The following is a 16,146-nucleotide window of genomic DNA, read 5'->3' on the forward strand; positions in this document are numbered from 1 at the left end:
AGCCGGAGTACCCGAAGGGAACCCACGCAGTCACGGGGAGAACATGCAAACTCCACACAGAAAGATCCCGAGCCCGGGATTGAACCCAGGACTACTCAGGACCTTCGTATTGTGAGGCAGACGCACTAACAACTCTACCACCGTGCTGTTAAGAAAACATATATAAAAAGTTAATAAGTGGAATTTAAGAAACAAATGTGCCCTTTTCAGGTTCTATGGTCTATTGCACATCATATTTCTCCTCTATGTTTCTGAGGTCGTATTAAAAAAAATGCCATTGAAAAAGCAAAACACATTAGATTAGTGCCATAAATTACGATGCCTATGCTGGTTTGACACTTGTTTTGTGCTGCTTTAGAGGCAGGCTTTCCCTGACAATTGTGGTAAAATTTAAGTTGGTTTCACTTTGGAGGTTCCACTGTATTACAATAGTGTCCTGAACAGGGTTAAGGTCAAAATGTGCCTAACACCTGTTGTCTTTCACATCAAAAAAACTAATCTGAGCAAGTCTCACATGTTTAGTTGTTCTTTAATTTCTATACTACTAAAACAAAATATTTTTTCCGACAATTCCTGCATTACGTTTTGTCCAATCTGAAGTGCAGGCCAGAAAATCAACGACTCAGTGATTACACAGGTAACAAAGCAGCAACAAGGCACCCAGGCGATATTTTTTCTCTTTGTGAAAAACGACATATCATTCTCCACTGTCACCATGGAAACACAATTGGAATCGACATTCCTGTTGACTCACTCAGAGGCTCTCACTCAAAACGGAAAAAAATCTTGTTCATCTACAATGTCAAATGCCTTGCAGCATTTCTTTACACATTACATACATGCTCAGAGGACTGAACATCTGTGCTTGCACAGGCATGCACGTTGCAATGAGAAACATGTTTTTATGTATAATATACTAACGTAGGTTCATCCCCGGATACACAAACAAACATAATGCATTTTTTTTCTCCCACTACTCGCACTGCTTCACACTCATCAGCCTGGGCTCTTCCTTTTTCTTCGCCCTCCGTGCCGCCATAATTGTCTCAACTCCTTTCCCCTCTCTTCCCACGTCTGCGCTCTCACAGACACGTTGCCATGGAAACTGGCTACAACTGCAGGGCTGGAAACGGTAAGATTGGCATACACATCAGTGCACACAGACTGAATAGCTAATTCATTATTACACAAGACAGTGTAGGTTGTTGCATATTATTATTATAATTTTTTTACTTGTGCAGATGTGAAAGCACAAGGGTGCACTCTTCATTATATCATAAGTGTTAACTTGACCAATATATCCCATTTGACAGCTAAAATGGTAATTAAATATAAATGTACATAATTAATACATCTGATAAAAGGGGAAAAAATACTTGTTTGGCGGCCATATTGACATTGCAGTAGAGCACTGGATGAAATACAATATGATACTTTTGCTCATAGTTCAGATTCTTGTTTTTTACTTACGTTACACTATAACCCACACATTATACTGACTGTAATTAAAATGATTTGTGCTTCTTTTCCACATCCTAATAATACAACAGTATAAATTCCACTCCCGTTATGATTAACAGTATAATCATAATGCCACAATAGGCTGTCCAAAAAGATCAGAATAATATATTCTGCATGTGTGTCCTTATCTGCACATGCCCATGTATGACGCTAATGTATCTTTCAAGTTATTTTACAGACACAACGTAGGCATGGCATCCCAGCCCGTTTGTCATTAGCACACTGCATATGAAAAACAGCACAAAATAGCTTGAGTGCGGCGTGGGCGAAGCCAGAGGCAATGAGTACTTAAGTGGGTGCATGAAGGTGACAAATGAGAGTGTCCATCAACAGGGTACACTCTCACCTCTATATGCACAACTTGTTGCATGTGACAGAAATAATGTTTACAGTTCAAGAACAATGTGGTTTGCACTCAGCAAGGGGAAATCAAATGCATTTTTTCTTTTTCTTCAATCCAATGCAAATGTCAGTGAATAAAACACGGCTGTAAATCAAACAAATGTCCGGTCACGGTTAACAAATTAAACATGAACTTTTATTTTTTTAGGGGTTATTTTGAGTCAAGTACCTTACAAAGATAATAATTTTCAACAACATAAGGACTGCCGCTATCAAATGATAAATAGGCTTTACTCATATTATGTTTTCCTATCTTCGAGGTACTCAAAATGTACAAATATTTATACAGGACTGTAGTAAAATTGAATACAACATCAAATTGGTCTCAAAATGGTCAGTCAAAAAAATGTTTTAAACCTGACCTAAGTGATACAATGAGATTAGCATGGATGTTGCAAAAGAAACAGTTGCATCAAAACTAGACATGTTTTCTAGGGCTGTCAAAAATTACACTATAACTCATGTGATTAATCACAAAACAATTATCACATTAATCACGTGTATATGCAGATTGATCCCGCAATTCATTTTTACTGAACGCGCTCCTTTACCTTAACCGCAGATTTTACCTGAAAGGTTGTTGTACAGGTCAATGCACACATGCAAAGATGAGTGAGGAGACTCGGACTAATTGTGTGCTCAATGGCAAATTTTACTTCAAAATAAACCCTGAGTGGACTTCAGATAAAACAGTTACAAAGTTTTTAGCAAATAAATGACATGTATTCAAGTAAAACATTTTTGAAAATGTTCCTGGATGACATTCTGACAATAAAAATGCATTTGTGTCCATATTTTTTTTTTTGTAATTGTATTTATTTATTTATTTTTGTTTGTTCAATGAAAAAAATGTTTTTTTTATTTTATCATTATTGCTTTTTTAAAATCATGTTTTATTTCTTTTAGGTTAATTGAAATAATGCAAGTGAGTAATAACCTGTGATTAATCATAATTATCCAAATTAAAATAGTGTGATTAATCTGATTTTTAAAAAAATAATTTGAGAGTTCTTATATTGTCTATTAAAAGCAAGGAGCATTTCAAAAGCAGTTAATATTTCTATCTTTTTGGCCTTCAAAATAACAAAGATGACAAAAGAATCAGTTATGTCTGGATAGAAAATCCTACTGTGACTGGACAGCAATTTTCTGTAAAGGTGTGAATGTGAACTGAAAAACTTACAAAGTCCCCATTGGACAGTTCTGTCCCCTTGCAGGCTTCTTTACCTTTTAGTAAATATAAGGGAGGATCCTGTAGGGGACATGTCGACAGTATGTCTCCCATGCAAGTCCATATTTGGCTCGACAATGTCTCTCGTCACGGGCCTCGCGGTGGATCAGCAAGACGGTGAAATATATCATGTAGAAGTAAGGCAGAAGATGTGAGAAACCTATTGAAGAGAAGCAGATGGTAAAGATGAGGGAGGGAAGGGGGATCTTTATTTTTCTAAATAGCTATATTCAACCTGTGCATGTTCTCGCTATATGGTGGGTGGGTGTGATCATTCCCAGCTTTGACTAAATAAGGGGTTTTATTTTCTGTGTCCTACATCGAACACCGCTTTGAGTTAGTTTGGTCAGGGGGCTTCCTAATTGTGTGTTTCCAGATTTCTTTTTTTATGAAACCTTTGTACTTCTCAGTTACAAAAGCAGCCAAATAATGAGTCACAATAGATGGAGCGGTATGCATCAGTGGTAACAAAGGACTGACAGCATCAATTTTGAAAAATGCATGCTAGACAGGAACAATGAGACCAGACCGTCGCTGCGTCGCGCAGACAAACGCGTTATCGAATAATGAAAGAATGGCAGCGGCTGTGGTTTGCAAATGATTTCTTTAAAAAAATAATCCATCACTAAAACTTGGAGTAGGTGTTCTTAATGTAGATTTTGGTTTTTGTGATAATCGAAATGCAACACTTTAGTTATCAATAATGGGTATGAAGTATTATCAACAATTGTCCAATATTTTGTATTGTTCCATCTAAGGTTCATATCAACGAGGTTGTGTTATGTGTTAAAAGGGCCCTATTATGCTAAACTAACTTTTCTTACCTGTTGGTGCCTATTTTGGTGTATCTGGGATCCCCATAATTTTCTAAAACATAATTTCCTTCTTCCAAACATGCTCCAAACGAGCCGTTTGAAATTTTAGACCTTAGTGTCGATGTTGCTTTAGTTGCGGAAGCAGACATCTCCATACATGGTAGAGGTTTAGGTTTAGTCCGCCATTTTAATACAGTTGTAGTCAAGTTATAAATTTCTCTTTATCCTCTTGTTGTGGGACAGACTAACTCATACATGGACATGCATCTTCCACTGTTGCTATTTCTAATACAATGTAGCATATAGTTCTTACTTATATTTGTCAGTAGACTTGATATAAAATACAACATGGCTAACGGGGTGCAGATGCCAGGAGGAGGATTTTGAGAAGGTAAATAAGACCGCCCACAAAACGTTGCATTCTGAAGAGACAGTTAGAAAGCAGCTTGAAGATGGTCTATAAAAAAAAAAAATCTATGCAATCTATGACCAAAGAACCACCATTATATGTAATGTACACCACAAGGAAGTGTGGTATTTCATAATTCAATGTTCCGTTAATAGACATGTGCAAGCAATATACAGTATGTGCATTATCAAATTTGTCCAAAAATTAAGTGGGTGCGGCCAGTATACAAGTGCCCTCTATAGTTCCAAAATTACGATAAATTGCTTCTTAAAAACTCTTGGTATAAAAAAATCCTAAATTACAAAAACACTCAGCAAAGCCCTATATCTATTAGTAAATAATCCCTTAAAAAAATCCTGTATCCACTTTTTTTAATTTTCACTTTTGACATGTCCTGAAAATGTCATCAAAATTCTACCTAAACTTTTGAGCTATGTTGCTAACTAACAAACATACAAACAAACCCCAACGAATACAAAACCTCCTGGCAGGAGTAATTAAAGGGGCTGCCTGCAACTTGCTCCGGTTAATTGTTTTAAACCAATAAATATAACAAGAGCACCACTGGCTAGCTTGTGTTACCATTAGCGGTTTAACAGAACATATATATATTTTTAAATGTTATATTTTTCACATTTTCAAAGTTATTATACTGAATAAAAATGACACGTCCTAAAAGCTGTGAGTGGGTTGGATATAATGCTTGAAATATATTGGAAAGTTAGCGCCCTCTCGGCATCTGCGTAAAGGTTGCAAACAGCCTCTTTAATCCAAATGTATAAGTCTGTGCGTGTTTGTTTTCTTCATGTCTCGCTTCCCAACATGCTGCAAGAGGGTCCACTCTTTGTATCGGTCTCAGCACTCGGGTGCGTTTGTTTTATAGCAGAAGGAAATAATCAGAGTGAACCCTCTTGTTGGTCATCCGTTGTATTTGTCTTTGTGGGTGTAGGCGGGCCCACTAGCCTACACACACAAAGAAGTACTAGTACAAATGTTGCGGGTCATTTCCTAAAAGTTTCATCAAAATCAATACATTTTTGACTTATCTGGCTAAATAACAAAAAAATATACACACAAAATAACAAACAAGCAGACATGGCGAATACATAACCTCCTGGTGAAGGTAAGAAAGTTTAACACAGCTAGGTGGGCGAACAACATGGAACCTCTCAGGTCAACTTCCTGGACTTACAGTACGATGTCAAAAAAGGTTGAAGCTGCTGGGTCCTTAAACAATTGAAAGGTCATCAAAAAAGAGGTGCTCTTTGGGACATAAATTCAACAAAACTGCAAAAAAAACAAAAAAACAAGGCACTTTCTTCTTCAGTTAAAATGACTTTATAATTTATAAATGGACCTTTAAATCAGCCCCAATGCGTATCAGACATCCGGCCTTTATCAGGGGGACAAACGATTTGTTTGGATTGAGAATTATTTTTTTCCCCCAAAGGAAATTATTGAAACTGACAAGTAACACGTTGTAATATTGTAGTGGAATAAATAGAGAAAAATAAGTTAACACTGTTAATAGTATCCTTTGATGAAGAGGTGGGGTTTATCTCGGCACCATTTCCCTGTGTACATTACAACATACTGTAATTTTTGCCATATTGTACTTTTCAGCCAGGAAATATATGGTTTGTATTATTTCATAAATTCCAAAGTGTAAAAGTGTGTTTAACTTTGGAGGTTTCATACACTTACTATCAATACAATACATACAGTACATACTATCAATGCAATCCAGTCCGGTACATACAATCTTACATCGTTAAATTGTTGCATAATGGACCCAATTATTTTAAAGGGCTTCATCATCTCACTGAATAACTTAAGGATTGTATAAAATGTAAGCATGTAGCATTGTGTGCTCTTACCACAAGGCAGAGACCATGCCAAGGCCATGAGGAGATCACCCAAGTAATTAGGATGGCGAACAAGCCCCCACCAGCCAGACACCAGCAAACGCTTCCCGGTTGCTGTGGCGATGGTCTCCAGCCCTACGAGGAGCCGTGGATAACAGAGAAGAATCTTGCAATCACTTCAACTAATTATCATCTCAAGAAAAATGTGATGACTAACTCGCAACACTTGGATGTGCAGGATTTCTTCTAAACTGATTCTTCTGTGAGTTGGATTTCCTGAATATATAATATCCAATACCTAAAAAACAAGGAGATTAATTGTATTTTTAACTATGGAAACTAACATTTAATAGGACAATTTACAGTGTGTGGTTACCATTCAGCGTTATTATTGCTGCTGCTCCTAGGGGACTTAAAACCTGAGGATGTAGGACCAAAAAGGCCGCCTGCAAGCCGTATGTGAAGGGTACCCAGGCCAGGTCACCAAAGACCAGCATGAAGCCGAAACCGTCATGCACAATGTCCATCGTAGTCAGAACAGCTTCCTGTGAACAATCACAACTCATAATGCTGAAAACGGGCTGAAGCTGCAAGTCATCTTTACGGACGTCTTACCTCATTCCACAGAGCGTCAGCCACATACAGCAGCTGAAAACTATTGACGAGAATCATGGCAAGCGAGGGGGAACCCTGAAGTTCCACTTCTTTCATCAGCATGCCGAGGTTTATGACCACCTGAGAGAATGCAACAGAAGTGAAGACTGAATACTGTCAATCACCCTTTTCATCTTTTTACCGTCACTTGACAGAGAAAGGTCAAACTTTTTTCAGTTTTAAGGAGACATTGTGTCATATAAGTCTAGGATTGCCACTGAAACCCGATTCCATAAAAGCACTGCTACCAACTTAAACCATAGCAACCAGACCAAAAAAAGAAGACGCTATCTGTGCCTCATGTCAGTGCAAAAGAAATGTAGACTCAGCCACCTGCAACAAGCGGCACTAATGTACAAGTAACGTCTTGTGAGAAACCCAACAGAAGCACACAGTCTGACGCTCTCTTTAAACTTCATTGTTGACTTTAACACACCAACAGTAGACCTCATGACACCGTTAGCGCCGCAGCGATAGCCGGTAGCCACAAAAACAACACAGCACTTCTTCATAATGAAGGGCGGGAGGCACTGTTTCTAAAATGTTTATAAATGTAACACATTTTGGGCTACATTTAATATGTATGAAAAGTGCGATACAAATAAAGTTTGGTTTGATTTGTATATGCACCAATGACGTTTCCTGCAAATGAAGTTGCATTCAGGAACACCTAGAATTATGAGCATCAAACATTACAACTCAAGGAAGTCCCATTCTCCATGCATGTACTGTATTGCTGCAATGATTATGGCAATTTGTTGCAGATTTTATTTCTTATTTTTGAATTAATTACCTGGTTTAACTTATATAATTGAAGTTTTTAAATTACTACTGACCTGATCCGACCTCAGATAAGCGGAAGAAGATGGATGGATGGATGGATACTGTGTTTAACTTGAATGTCACAAAATGTTCTAAAAATATATATATACACCGTATATATATTTTTTCTTTACAAAAATTAGCATGTTTTAAATTTTTCATGTACCGTTTAAGCAACAAAACTGTTTTTAAGTATCGATTTTACACTAGTATCCGTTGAAACGTCAATGATACCCATCCCTAATAATAAGAACTAAAAAAAACACATTTTATCATCAAAACTCTAATCTTCTAACGTCGTCTCGCTTGTAACAAATAAAACATTTCCGTTTCAGATCACCGACTTTATTGGAATAGCTTGGTGGACCTGCCTGCCTGCCTTTGACTGACAGATCCATCTCTTTGTGCTTTTTCATTATGTGATCATCATTCTAATTGTTTTTGTGTGAACACTACCATAGCCATTTGAGGCCAGCCATAAATGAGGCACCACAATTGCACAAATTAGCAATTTGATACCCTATTTAAAATATAGGTACTGCACAAAACTGAAAGCGAAGCCAGATACAATCTATAAAATCAAGTTCAAAAGTATTAATTTTTACTAACAATTAGAATGTTATCGGCATAAAAATTAGATACCGGGTATCATATCAGTATTAATTTTTCTGCGATAATGATATCGGACAAGATATTGCATGAATGTTGGTGCGTGAGTGATAACCCCATCAAAATGTGCTGTTATCTACAGAGCAACAAGCTTGCAAGCTCAGTATGTCCTCGGTGTGAAATACTTCTAAGTTTTGTCATCGGATTGTAATTTGCAATTTACACTGACTGTAAGATTTGGTTATGCAGTAGGGAAGTAAGGCATCTCCTTTTTTGATGTTCCACATGACAGGTGGACTTGTGTTTTGGTTTCCATTTCCTTTGCAGCGCTCTTATTTTATGAAGTTCCTCTTTCTGTTTGTCATATCAGGCTGCATCTTTACTGTATCTTTGCTCAGAGCGCTGGTTCCTCACCTGGTCCTGATTGGCAATCAGGTGTGTTCATAAGCCAGCGTCGTCGGTTAGAGAGCACTGTTTTTACACCCTGCATATGCTTTGCTCCACACTGCTACATGCCAGTAAGTTTTTGCCTATGCTCTGGTTACTGATTTACATGTTTGCCAAGTTGGCATTGTGACTCACCCGTGGGCCACTGCTTTGTCCAAGCTGGTGCAACCTGATTTTTCATCACTAAATATTTGTACCTGCACAATGACTTCTGTCTCTGCATCCCGGGGTCATGCAGCAAGCTCAAGCATGTCTCGCCATGGCACCTTTCTTAGCACTCTAATCGAATATCAGGTCCCAGGAAGAACCACTTTGAGCCACACACAGCATTTATGCAGCAAAATATTAAGAAGGGAACGGTGGTACCTACCAGTTTGTAATTTGACAGACTGTGTTACTCCAGAGTTTCTTACTTTGCATTTTACTTTGTTTTGATAAGGTTGTTTGTGCCACATAAAAATTGACAACTTAAAATTTCATAGTTGTTGTCAGGTTTATTTAAATCGGATTTATTCCAAAGACTAATCTATTTTACTTGTTGATATTAGGAGAACATGGTATTTTAGTTTTCTATTGCTTATAATGTTTTGAATTACTACTGTATTTAATGACCAAAATATGGCACTTTTTCTGTACGGTAACTTAGACTGCAGTAATGGTCCTATTTTGCAGAAACGGTGTTTAGTGTATTGCAGTTGCAATATTGCAGTTCATTCATTACGCGATATAAGACCTGGTGTTAGCTTAAGGGGAGAGCTGTTGCATATATCAATTTCGGTTTATATCGATATTGAAATTTAAGTGCTGGACAGTATCAGCATATTGGATATCGTTACGAAAACCAGTATTGAGCAATAATATTTTTTTCTTACCAATCCTAGCAATGTGTTTAAAGGGTACCTAATACAATTTTCCACTTTTCTGACTTATAAATGTTGTTACAATATCGGATACATGGTAAACAACAAATAAGGTTCAAACATTTGGATGTGAGCCTGCAAGAAGTTTTGGATGCCTCTGAAATCTGTGATTTCCTTTTTTTTTTTTTTACTACAGCATCACACTGAGTCAATGTACGTACTTATATGGGAATGCAAGCCCTCGACCAGCCCCATCTTCCTCTCTGCTTCAAGCTGTACGTTGCTCTGCTGTTTGCTACTTCAGTAGTAGCGCGTTCAATGGCTCCAGAAAAATAGTTGTTCGGGTGTGAGGGGAAGTTAGAGTTAGTAGAGCTGTGAATCTTAAATTGAGCACCAAACGATTTGATTAGATTTGATTCATGGGATTAACGATTTGATTCAGAAACAATTCTTGATTCAAAATCTATACTTTTTTTAATAACATTGGACGGCAGTTCTATGATTACCGTAACTACATTCTTCCATAAAATAGATAAACAGGTATGATCAATTTCTGTATAACTTAAAACTATACTGGTTTTGTTTAATAAAATTCTTCACACACATTTAATAAGAATTTAACAAGAGAAGTATCCAACACTTCTCTTTTCTAAAGTAAATCTGTACAGCAGATATGGGCATGATTTGTTTGAGTGGATGGACAGGACAGATTTAAAAAATAAAAAAATTAAAAAAATTTTTTTTTTTTTTTTAAACTATTTCCATCCATCTATTTTCTACCGCTTATTCCCTTTGGGGTCGCTGGAGCCTATCTCAGCTATTTTTTTTTTTTTAATCGATTAAGAATCGCTACAAATAACAATCGCGATTAATCTGAAAATCGTTTTTTTTTTTACTCACCTAAAAGTTAGTGTTTTACTTTCATAAAATGAAAGTATCAAGCAGAAATAGAGAGAATTGCTTGTTCTCGCTCAACAAAAAACACTTCCGTGTTTATTTGTCAACAATATTTTACATATTATTTTGTGTCAACATGGGCAAGTACGAAGTTGGATTAGCCTCTGAACTGCTGTTGAAGGACGACACCATTCTGACATTACTCTTTGGTCGTGTTGAAGAACCACAAGGAAGAGAAGCAAAGTCAGTAAGTTGAAAGGGGCGGGGCGTGGAGGGGTTCCATTGCATCCAAAACAAACTGTTTAGTCATTAAGGTGGTCAACAATGTCCCTGTAGAGCAATATTTACATCAAAGCATATCCACTCTACAACAGTGATTCTTAAATTGTGGTACGTGTACTACTAGTTGTACGCAAGCTCCATCTAGTGGTAGGCCAAATAATCACTTGATTAAAGTACAAGGTTTTATTTTCCTATATTCAAACACAGTCTTACTGTTCAAAGTGTGTTTAATGTTACAGTGGCGAAAAATATTAAATATGTTTGTTAGTTAAAACCTCTGCTTTGTTTTTAATGAATACTTAGGCCTACTACGCTACTGTATTTTAATGTTGGTCATCATGGTCGCACTTGGAGAGCTATGTGTTTTCTGAGGTGGTGCTTGGTGAAGGAAGTTTGACAATCACTGATCTAGATCGAAAGGGAGTGTGTAAAATGGAAATTATAATCAACACAGATCTTCTTTAGATTATACTGTATGTACTAAATTCTGAAGTATACAGTTGCACTTATTTTTTTAATCCTCATTGTAAATTCTATTTATGAACTTACTGTAATACAACAAACCAAATAAACAAATTCAATAGCTCAACACATGAAATTTCATACACGTATTAGTTGGGGTTTTTTTTGGCCATTTTATGAAAGTTTGTAAATTTAAAAAAATAGATATCTATTATTTTACTGCACTTCTTAAAATAAGCAAAATAATTTGCCAACAGAACAAAGTTACACATTACTTACGATGCACTAAATGCTGTTAGCTAACACAAAAATAACTTGACTGTATATGGTTGTTCTAGTATAGCAGTGTTTAGGTACTTGCTTCAGAATACTTATCTCAGTCTATTGATTACTGTCAAAGCATTATTTTTGATGATTTACTGCAAGTTATATAAAGAGTGAAATCATTTTGGGCCACAGAAAGACTGGTTAAGTTGCATGAAGACAAAAAGTGTATGCTTTATCATTTATTCATCCATATTCTGAATTAAAATCTGTTATTTTACATCCTTCTACATTGCTCATGTTCAGCTTGAATATACTGATGGCATGAGAACCAAGAAAGACCTCATGAGAATGTTGCATCTCTTCTTTATGTCCTTGATTCCTTTCGAGACGAGATGGAAAAAAGGACTAAGCGTTCATTAAAGTGGGACAGTCATTGCATTGATTTGGTATAAAGTATCATTATTGTTGATCTTCCTCATCAGCTTAATCATAACACTGATCTACATTGAACTGAGTTTACCCACCCAGTGATTCTTACATGAACTGCATCCTGGACAAAACAATATCATATATTGATGTTCCATCTGTTCCATGTCACGCTTTTGTTTGCGTCACATGCCAAACAGACTTCGACAGAGGACTCAACCGTGTGACTGCACTTAAAAATAAATCCTTCCTGCATTGAAAATTAACTTTAGATCAGAGTTCCAAGATGAGGAGCCACATATTTAAGCGTTATTTGTTAGAAAGTTTACATTATGACAACATTGGATGATTACTCACAAACTGTATATGCTGCAGATAGTTTTGAGGTGAGTATATTATATAGTCTGTAAAACATAGTCAGATATTCAAGCAATTCGGAGATGCTGTCAAAAATGCAACCACAATCTCCCACACACAGTTAGTGGGAGGTTTTTGTGTCCTCGCCTCCACACTTGGCTTTAAAACTATCAGATGTTTTTGCTGTAAGATGATGATGAAGATTGATGTTCACCTGATAACAGATTAATTTTGTTTGGAGTTACACAACAACTGTTTTGTGTTCAAACCAATACATACCGTATGCTGATTTATTACCGGACTTTTTGTAACTCAGTGTGAAATCTGTACCTTTAAACACTGTAATGAGTCTCAAAAACACACACACAGATGATAAATTGTAGCTACAGGTATGTCCTTTATTAAATAGCTTAAGTCAGTTCAACGGGAAAACATTTTCTGACTCAAAGGTCAAAGAAATAAAATACTGTAATGTCTTAGTAGGATAATATTGCCACCTTCTGGAAGTATTGGGTTATCATCTCCACACCTCACAAGATTATTATACACTGCAAATTATTTGCCACTTGGCAATATTTTAATGTTCCTAGTTTACATCATAAACCAAATTTTAGCATAAATATTTTATATTTTGTCTATCCTAGTTTAAAAATGTTAAAGCAGAGAAAGTAACTATTCAAATAAGATATTTTGGTTTTCCCCACATATAAAATCTTGTTTAAAAATCCTGCAACATCTCGAGGATGCTTAAATTTAAGAATTGAAAGTTGAATAATGCTTGTTTTCGGAATAAAATATGTGTGTCTATCTTTTAAGTCCTGCTAATTTCTAGATGTACAAATTTTAATTTAGGATGTCTTATCAAGTAAAATTAACTAGCTGCATGGACAGATAATTTCACTAGTTTTTAGTATTTGTTTCCTTAATTCTGGTCTTTTTATCTTATATTTTGTCAGCTCTTTCTTGTAGTGTACTACTTCTTCTGATAGAAAAACAATGACAACTTGGTCAACTCACCCAGCCAATCAGTCCTGGTCTGAGCTCACAGAAAAACTTCAGGTCAAAATGACCAATACGTGGGTTGAGCTCCCGTCCAATAAAGAAGTCATAGAGGGGATTTCCTAAACAAAACGCAAAGATAGATAGAATGAAAAAGACATCTCAGTGTTCGGTTATCACAGCTACTGTGTTTAGAGCAAAAAAGGAAAGCTCCTTTGAGTCATTTATTTGTAATTAGCCAAAACCTGTGTGCAAAGGGAGGGAAACGCAGATAGTAAAATTACAGTATGTTCAAACACTTACTAAATAGAATACGCTCTTGATAAATAGAATGACTCTTATATTGAACCAAGGCTGATAAAATATGCCAAACCTGTGCTTTTTCTGCAATGTTTAGTCTAAAGCAGATGTTTCGAGAATCAGGGTTTAATGAATGATTATTGCACTTTGAAACTGTTACTTTTGGTTAAAGATGTTTTCTGAATGCTAGTAAGTGACATTTGTGTGAAAAGACCACGAAAGCAAGATCCTGTTTGATGAACAGTGCCCGATTTGTGTTTTGTAGAATAGCAGTGTTCCATTCGCACCACCGACCTCTCTTTTTAATGCACTGCACAAGTACAGGAATACACGCAAAAATACAGAGTAAGCACAATGCTTAATTTATTGCATGTGGGTGATGTGTGGCGGTCAGTCTTGCCTTGGTGGTGGGGGTTGTGTTGGGGTTGGTCAGGGGAAAAGTGGCAAAAAATCAATAAACAATAATCAATACAAAACATAGATATTTTTTGTCTGACTCAATCAGTTTTGATTCCCTATTTTTCCCTTCAAACTTTTTCCACCAAGGGCCGCATACTGAAAAGCCAAACCACGTGGTGGCCATTTCTTTTAATTTGTAAAAAAAAAAAAAAAAAAAAAAAAAAAAAAAAACTAAACATATATATTTAAAGACAATCGAAATGTAACAATTACCGGTATTATTGATAAAATGCAGTACAAATTCCTAACGGTTAGTATTACCAATTAAAATATTAATTATTATTTGTAGTGTATGATTATGGCACTTCAAGAAACTCACCGCGCGGTGATTCTGCCCGGATGCAGCTAAAGTAGTGCACAGCTAGTGCGCTGATTAGCGCCGCTAATCAAATGTATTAGTACATTTACACACTTACCAATACTGTGATAATAATGGTAACCGTCATAATTTTTTGTTCACAATAACTTTGATAAAAAATGTTCTTATTGTTACATCCCTATGACAAAACAGCTTTGTGCTGTTGGTGACAAAGCATATTATTATTAGTTTCAAAATGTCAGCTTTTTCTCATTACATTAAGTGTTTTGTTTTTTTTTTCTTTTATTTTTGCTGTTTTTTTTGTTTAATTTTATTTCAACAATATGCTGCGGGCCAACAAAACTGGAGCTGTGGGCCTCACTTTGGACACCCCTGCTATAGGACAATCTTTATGGCTATTTATCACTATCTTGTAATTTACTTTTCTTCTTTCATGTCTGTTAAATATTTTTTTTGTCTGAATCCACACAACTTCTTATTTAGTGGGACAACTGACTGCACAATTCCTCCTTCCTCTTGTGCATCTTTGTAGATATGCATACATTTGCATTAAGAGACCACTAAAGCAAGATCCTTTTTGATTAACAGTCTCCTAACAGTGTGTTTTGTAGTGTAGAACTATACTGCATCATTCTCAAAGTTGTTTTGTAATATTTTGGATATCTTATTGTCTTATTTTTAATTTCATACTAACTGAGAGTGTGCAATTGTCAGCCATGCAGTTGTGGCTAAATAGCAAACTACATGTTCTCAGAGTTCAGCTCTCTGGTGCTGCAGATCCAAGTGCGGATGTACAAGATGCTTGTTGAGAATGCTCACGTCATGCCTCAAGTGTAAGCTGCTGGAAAGCTGTTAGATCACAAGAACATGTGTCTGCTTCCCCACTGCAGTTTCACACCTCTCCACAACTTACCCAAAGGAACATTTAGCACACAGTGCAGCAAATACATACACATCAGTAGTAGCTTCTTCTTTTTGAAGATAAACCTTTTTTCTTACCTGTGGTGCCCCCTAATGCCAGAGCATGAGGAGGAGCCAAAAAGGAACGAAAGTACAGGTAGACGGAGAGCATGAAGGAGACTCCTATTGCACACGCAGCCAGAGGCAACGTCAGCTCGTACAAACGCCCCATAGGAGCCTTGAGCATCAGAAGCAAAATCAGCAGCACACCACTGATGCACAGGCTGTGGAAACCTGAGGGAGAAAAACACACACGGAATAAATGTTGGCCTCAGTGAAGGTATATTGGATTGTTTAAAAATGTAAAGGCTTTAGAATGTATTAATGTAAATGAGCTGAAGGGTCTGGCATGGAAACAGTGTTCACATTATACAAATAACAAATAGATGGTAAATATCAGATGTCTTCATCATGTATATGAGCAAACCTAAAAATATGACACTTCTCCCAAAAAGCAAACTGTACCGTTTATTGGGTACTTGAGGCGTGCTCCATCCCGCAGCACTAATCCCTCAGAGACCTGTGGAAAAAAATGCATTATCACTTTACTGTATTTAAAACTAAATTTGGTCAGGGTTTATAATTTAAACATATAACTAGGGATTTTACGATCGGGGTTTTATGCTGCCGATTGCGATATCTATTATCTATGAGTATACTGTCCATCCATCCATTTTCTACCGCTTGTCCTGTATACCGATCACATGTATTAACTGTAAAGTTTTCAATTATTTATAGTGAGTGTTAATGGCAGTTTAACAATATCAACACAATATTTAAACA

The 16,146-nt window shown here is 36.4% G+C and overlaps 1 protein-coding gene across 2 annotated transcripts in view; it reads right to left on the minus strand.

Annotated features, from left to right (window-relative positions):
* Window positions 1–16,146, minus strand: part of tm7sf2 (transmembrane 7 superfamily member 2) — a 21,240-nt gene continuing 5,094 nt past the window's right edge. For both annotated transcript variants that reach the window (XM_061963375.1, XM_061963376.2), the window contains 8 exons: window positions 15,829–15,883; window positions 15,403–15,597; window positions 13,344–13,447; window positions 6,859–6,978; window positions 6,620–6,788; window positions 6,461–6,541; window positions 6,256–6,378; window positions 1–3,314 (listed from right to left, as the gene is read on the minus strand). In XM_061963375.1, the coding sequence (XP_061819359.1) occupies window positions 3,154–3,314; window positions 6,256–6,378; window positions 6,461–6,541; window positions 6,620–6,788; window positions 6,859–6,978; window positions 13,344–13,447; window positions 15,403–15,597; window positions 15,829–15,883 (1,008 nt within the window). In that variant the 3' untranslated portion in view covers window positions 1–3,153. The remainder of the gene's footprint in view (window positions 3,315–6,255; window positions 6,379–6,460; window positions 6,542–6,619; window positions 6,789–6,858; window positions 6,979–13,343; window positions 13,448–15,402; window positions 15,598–15,828; window positions 15,884–16,146) is intronic.

The sequence above is a fragment of the Nerophis lumbriciformis genome, linkage group LG09 (assembly GCF_033978685.3).
Source record: "Nerophis lumbriciformis linkage group LG09, RoL_Nlum_v2.1, whole genome shotgun sequence".
Lineage (NCBI taxonomy): Eukaryota > Metazoa > Chordata > Actinopteri > Syngnathiformes > Syngnathidae > Nerophis > Nerophis lumbriciformis.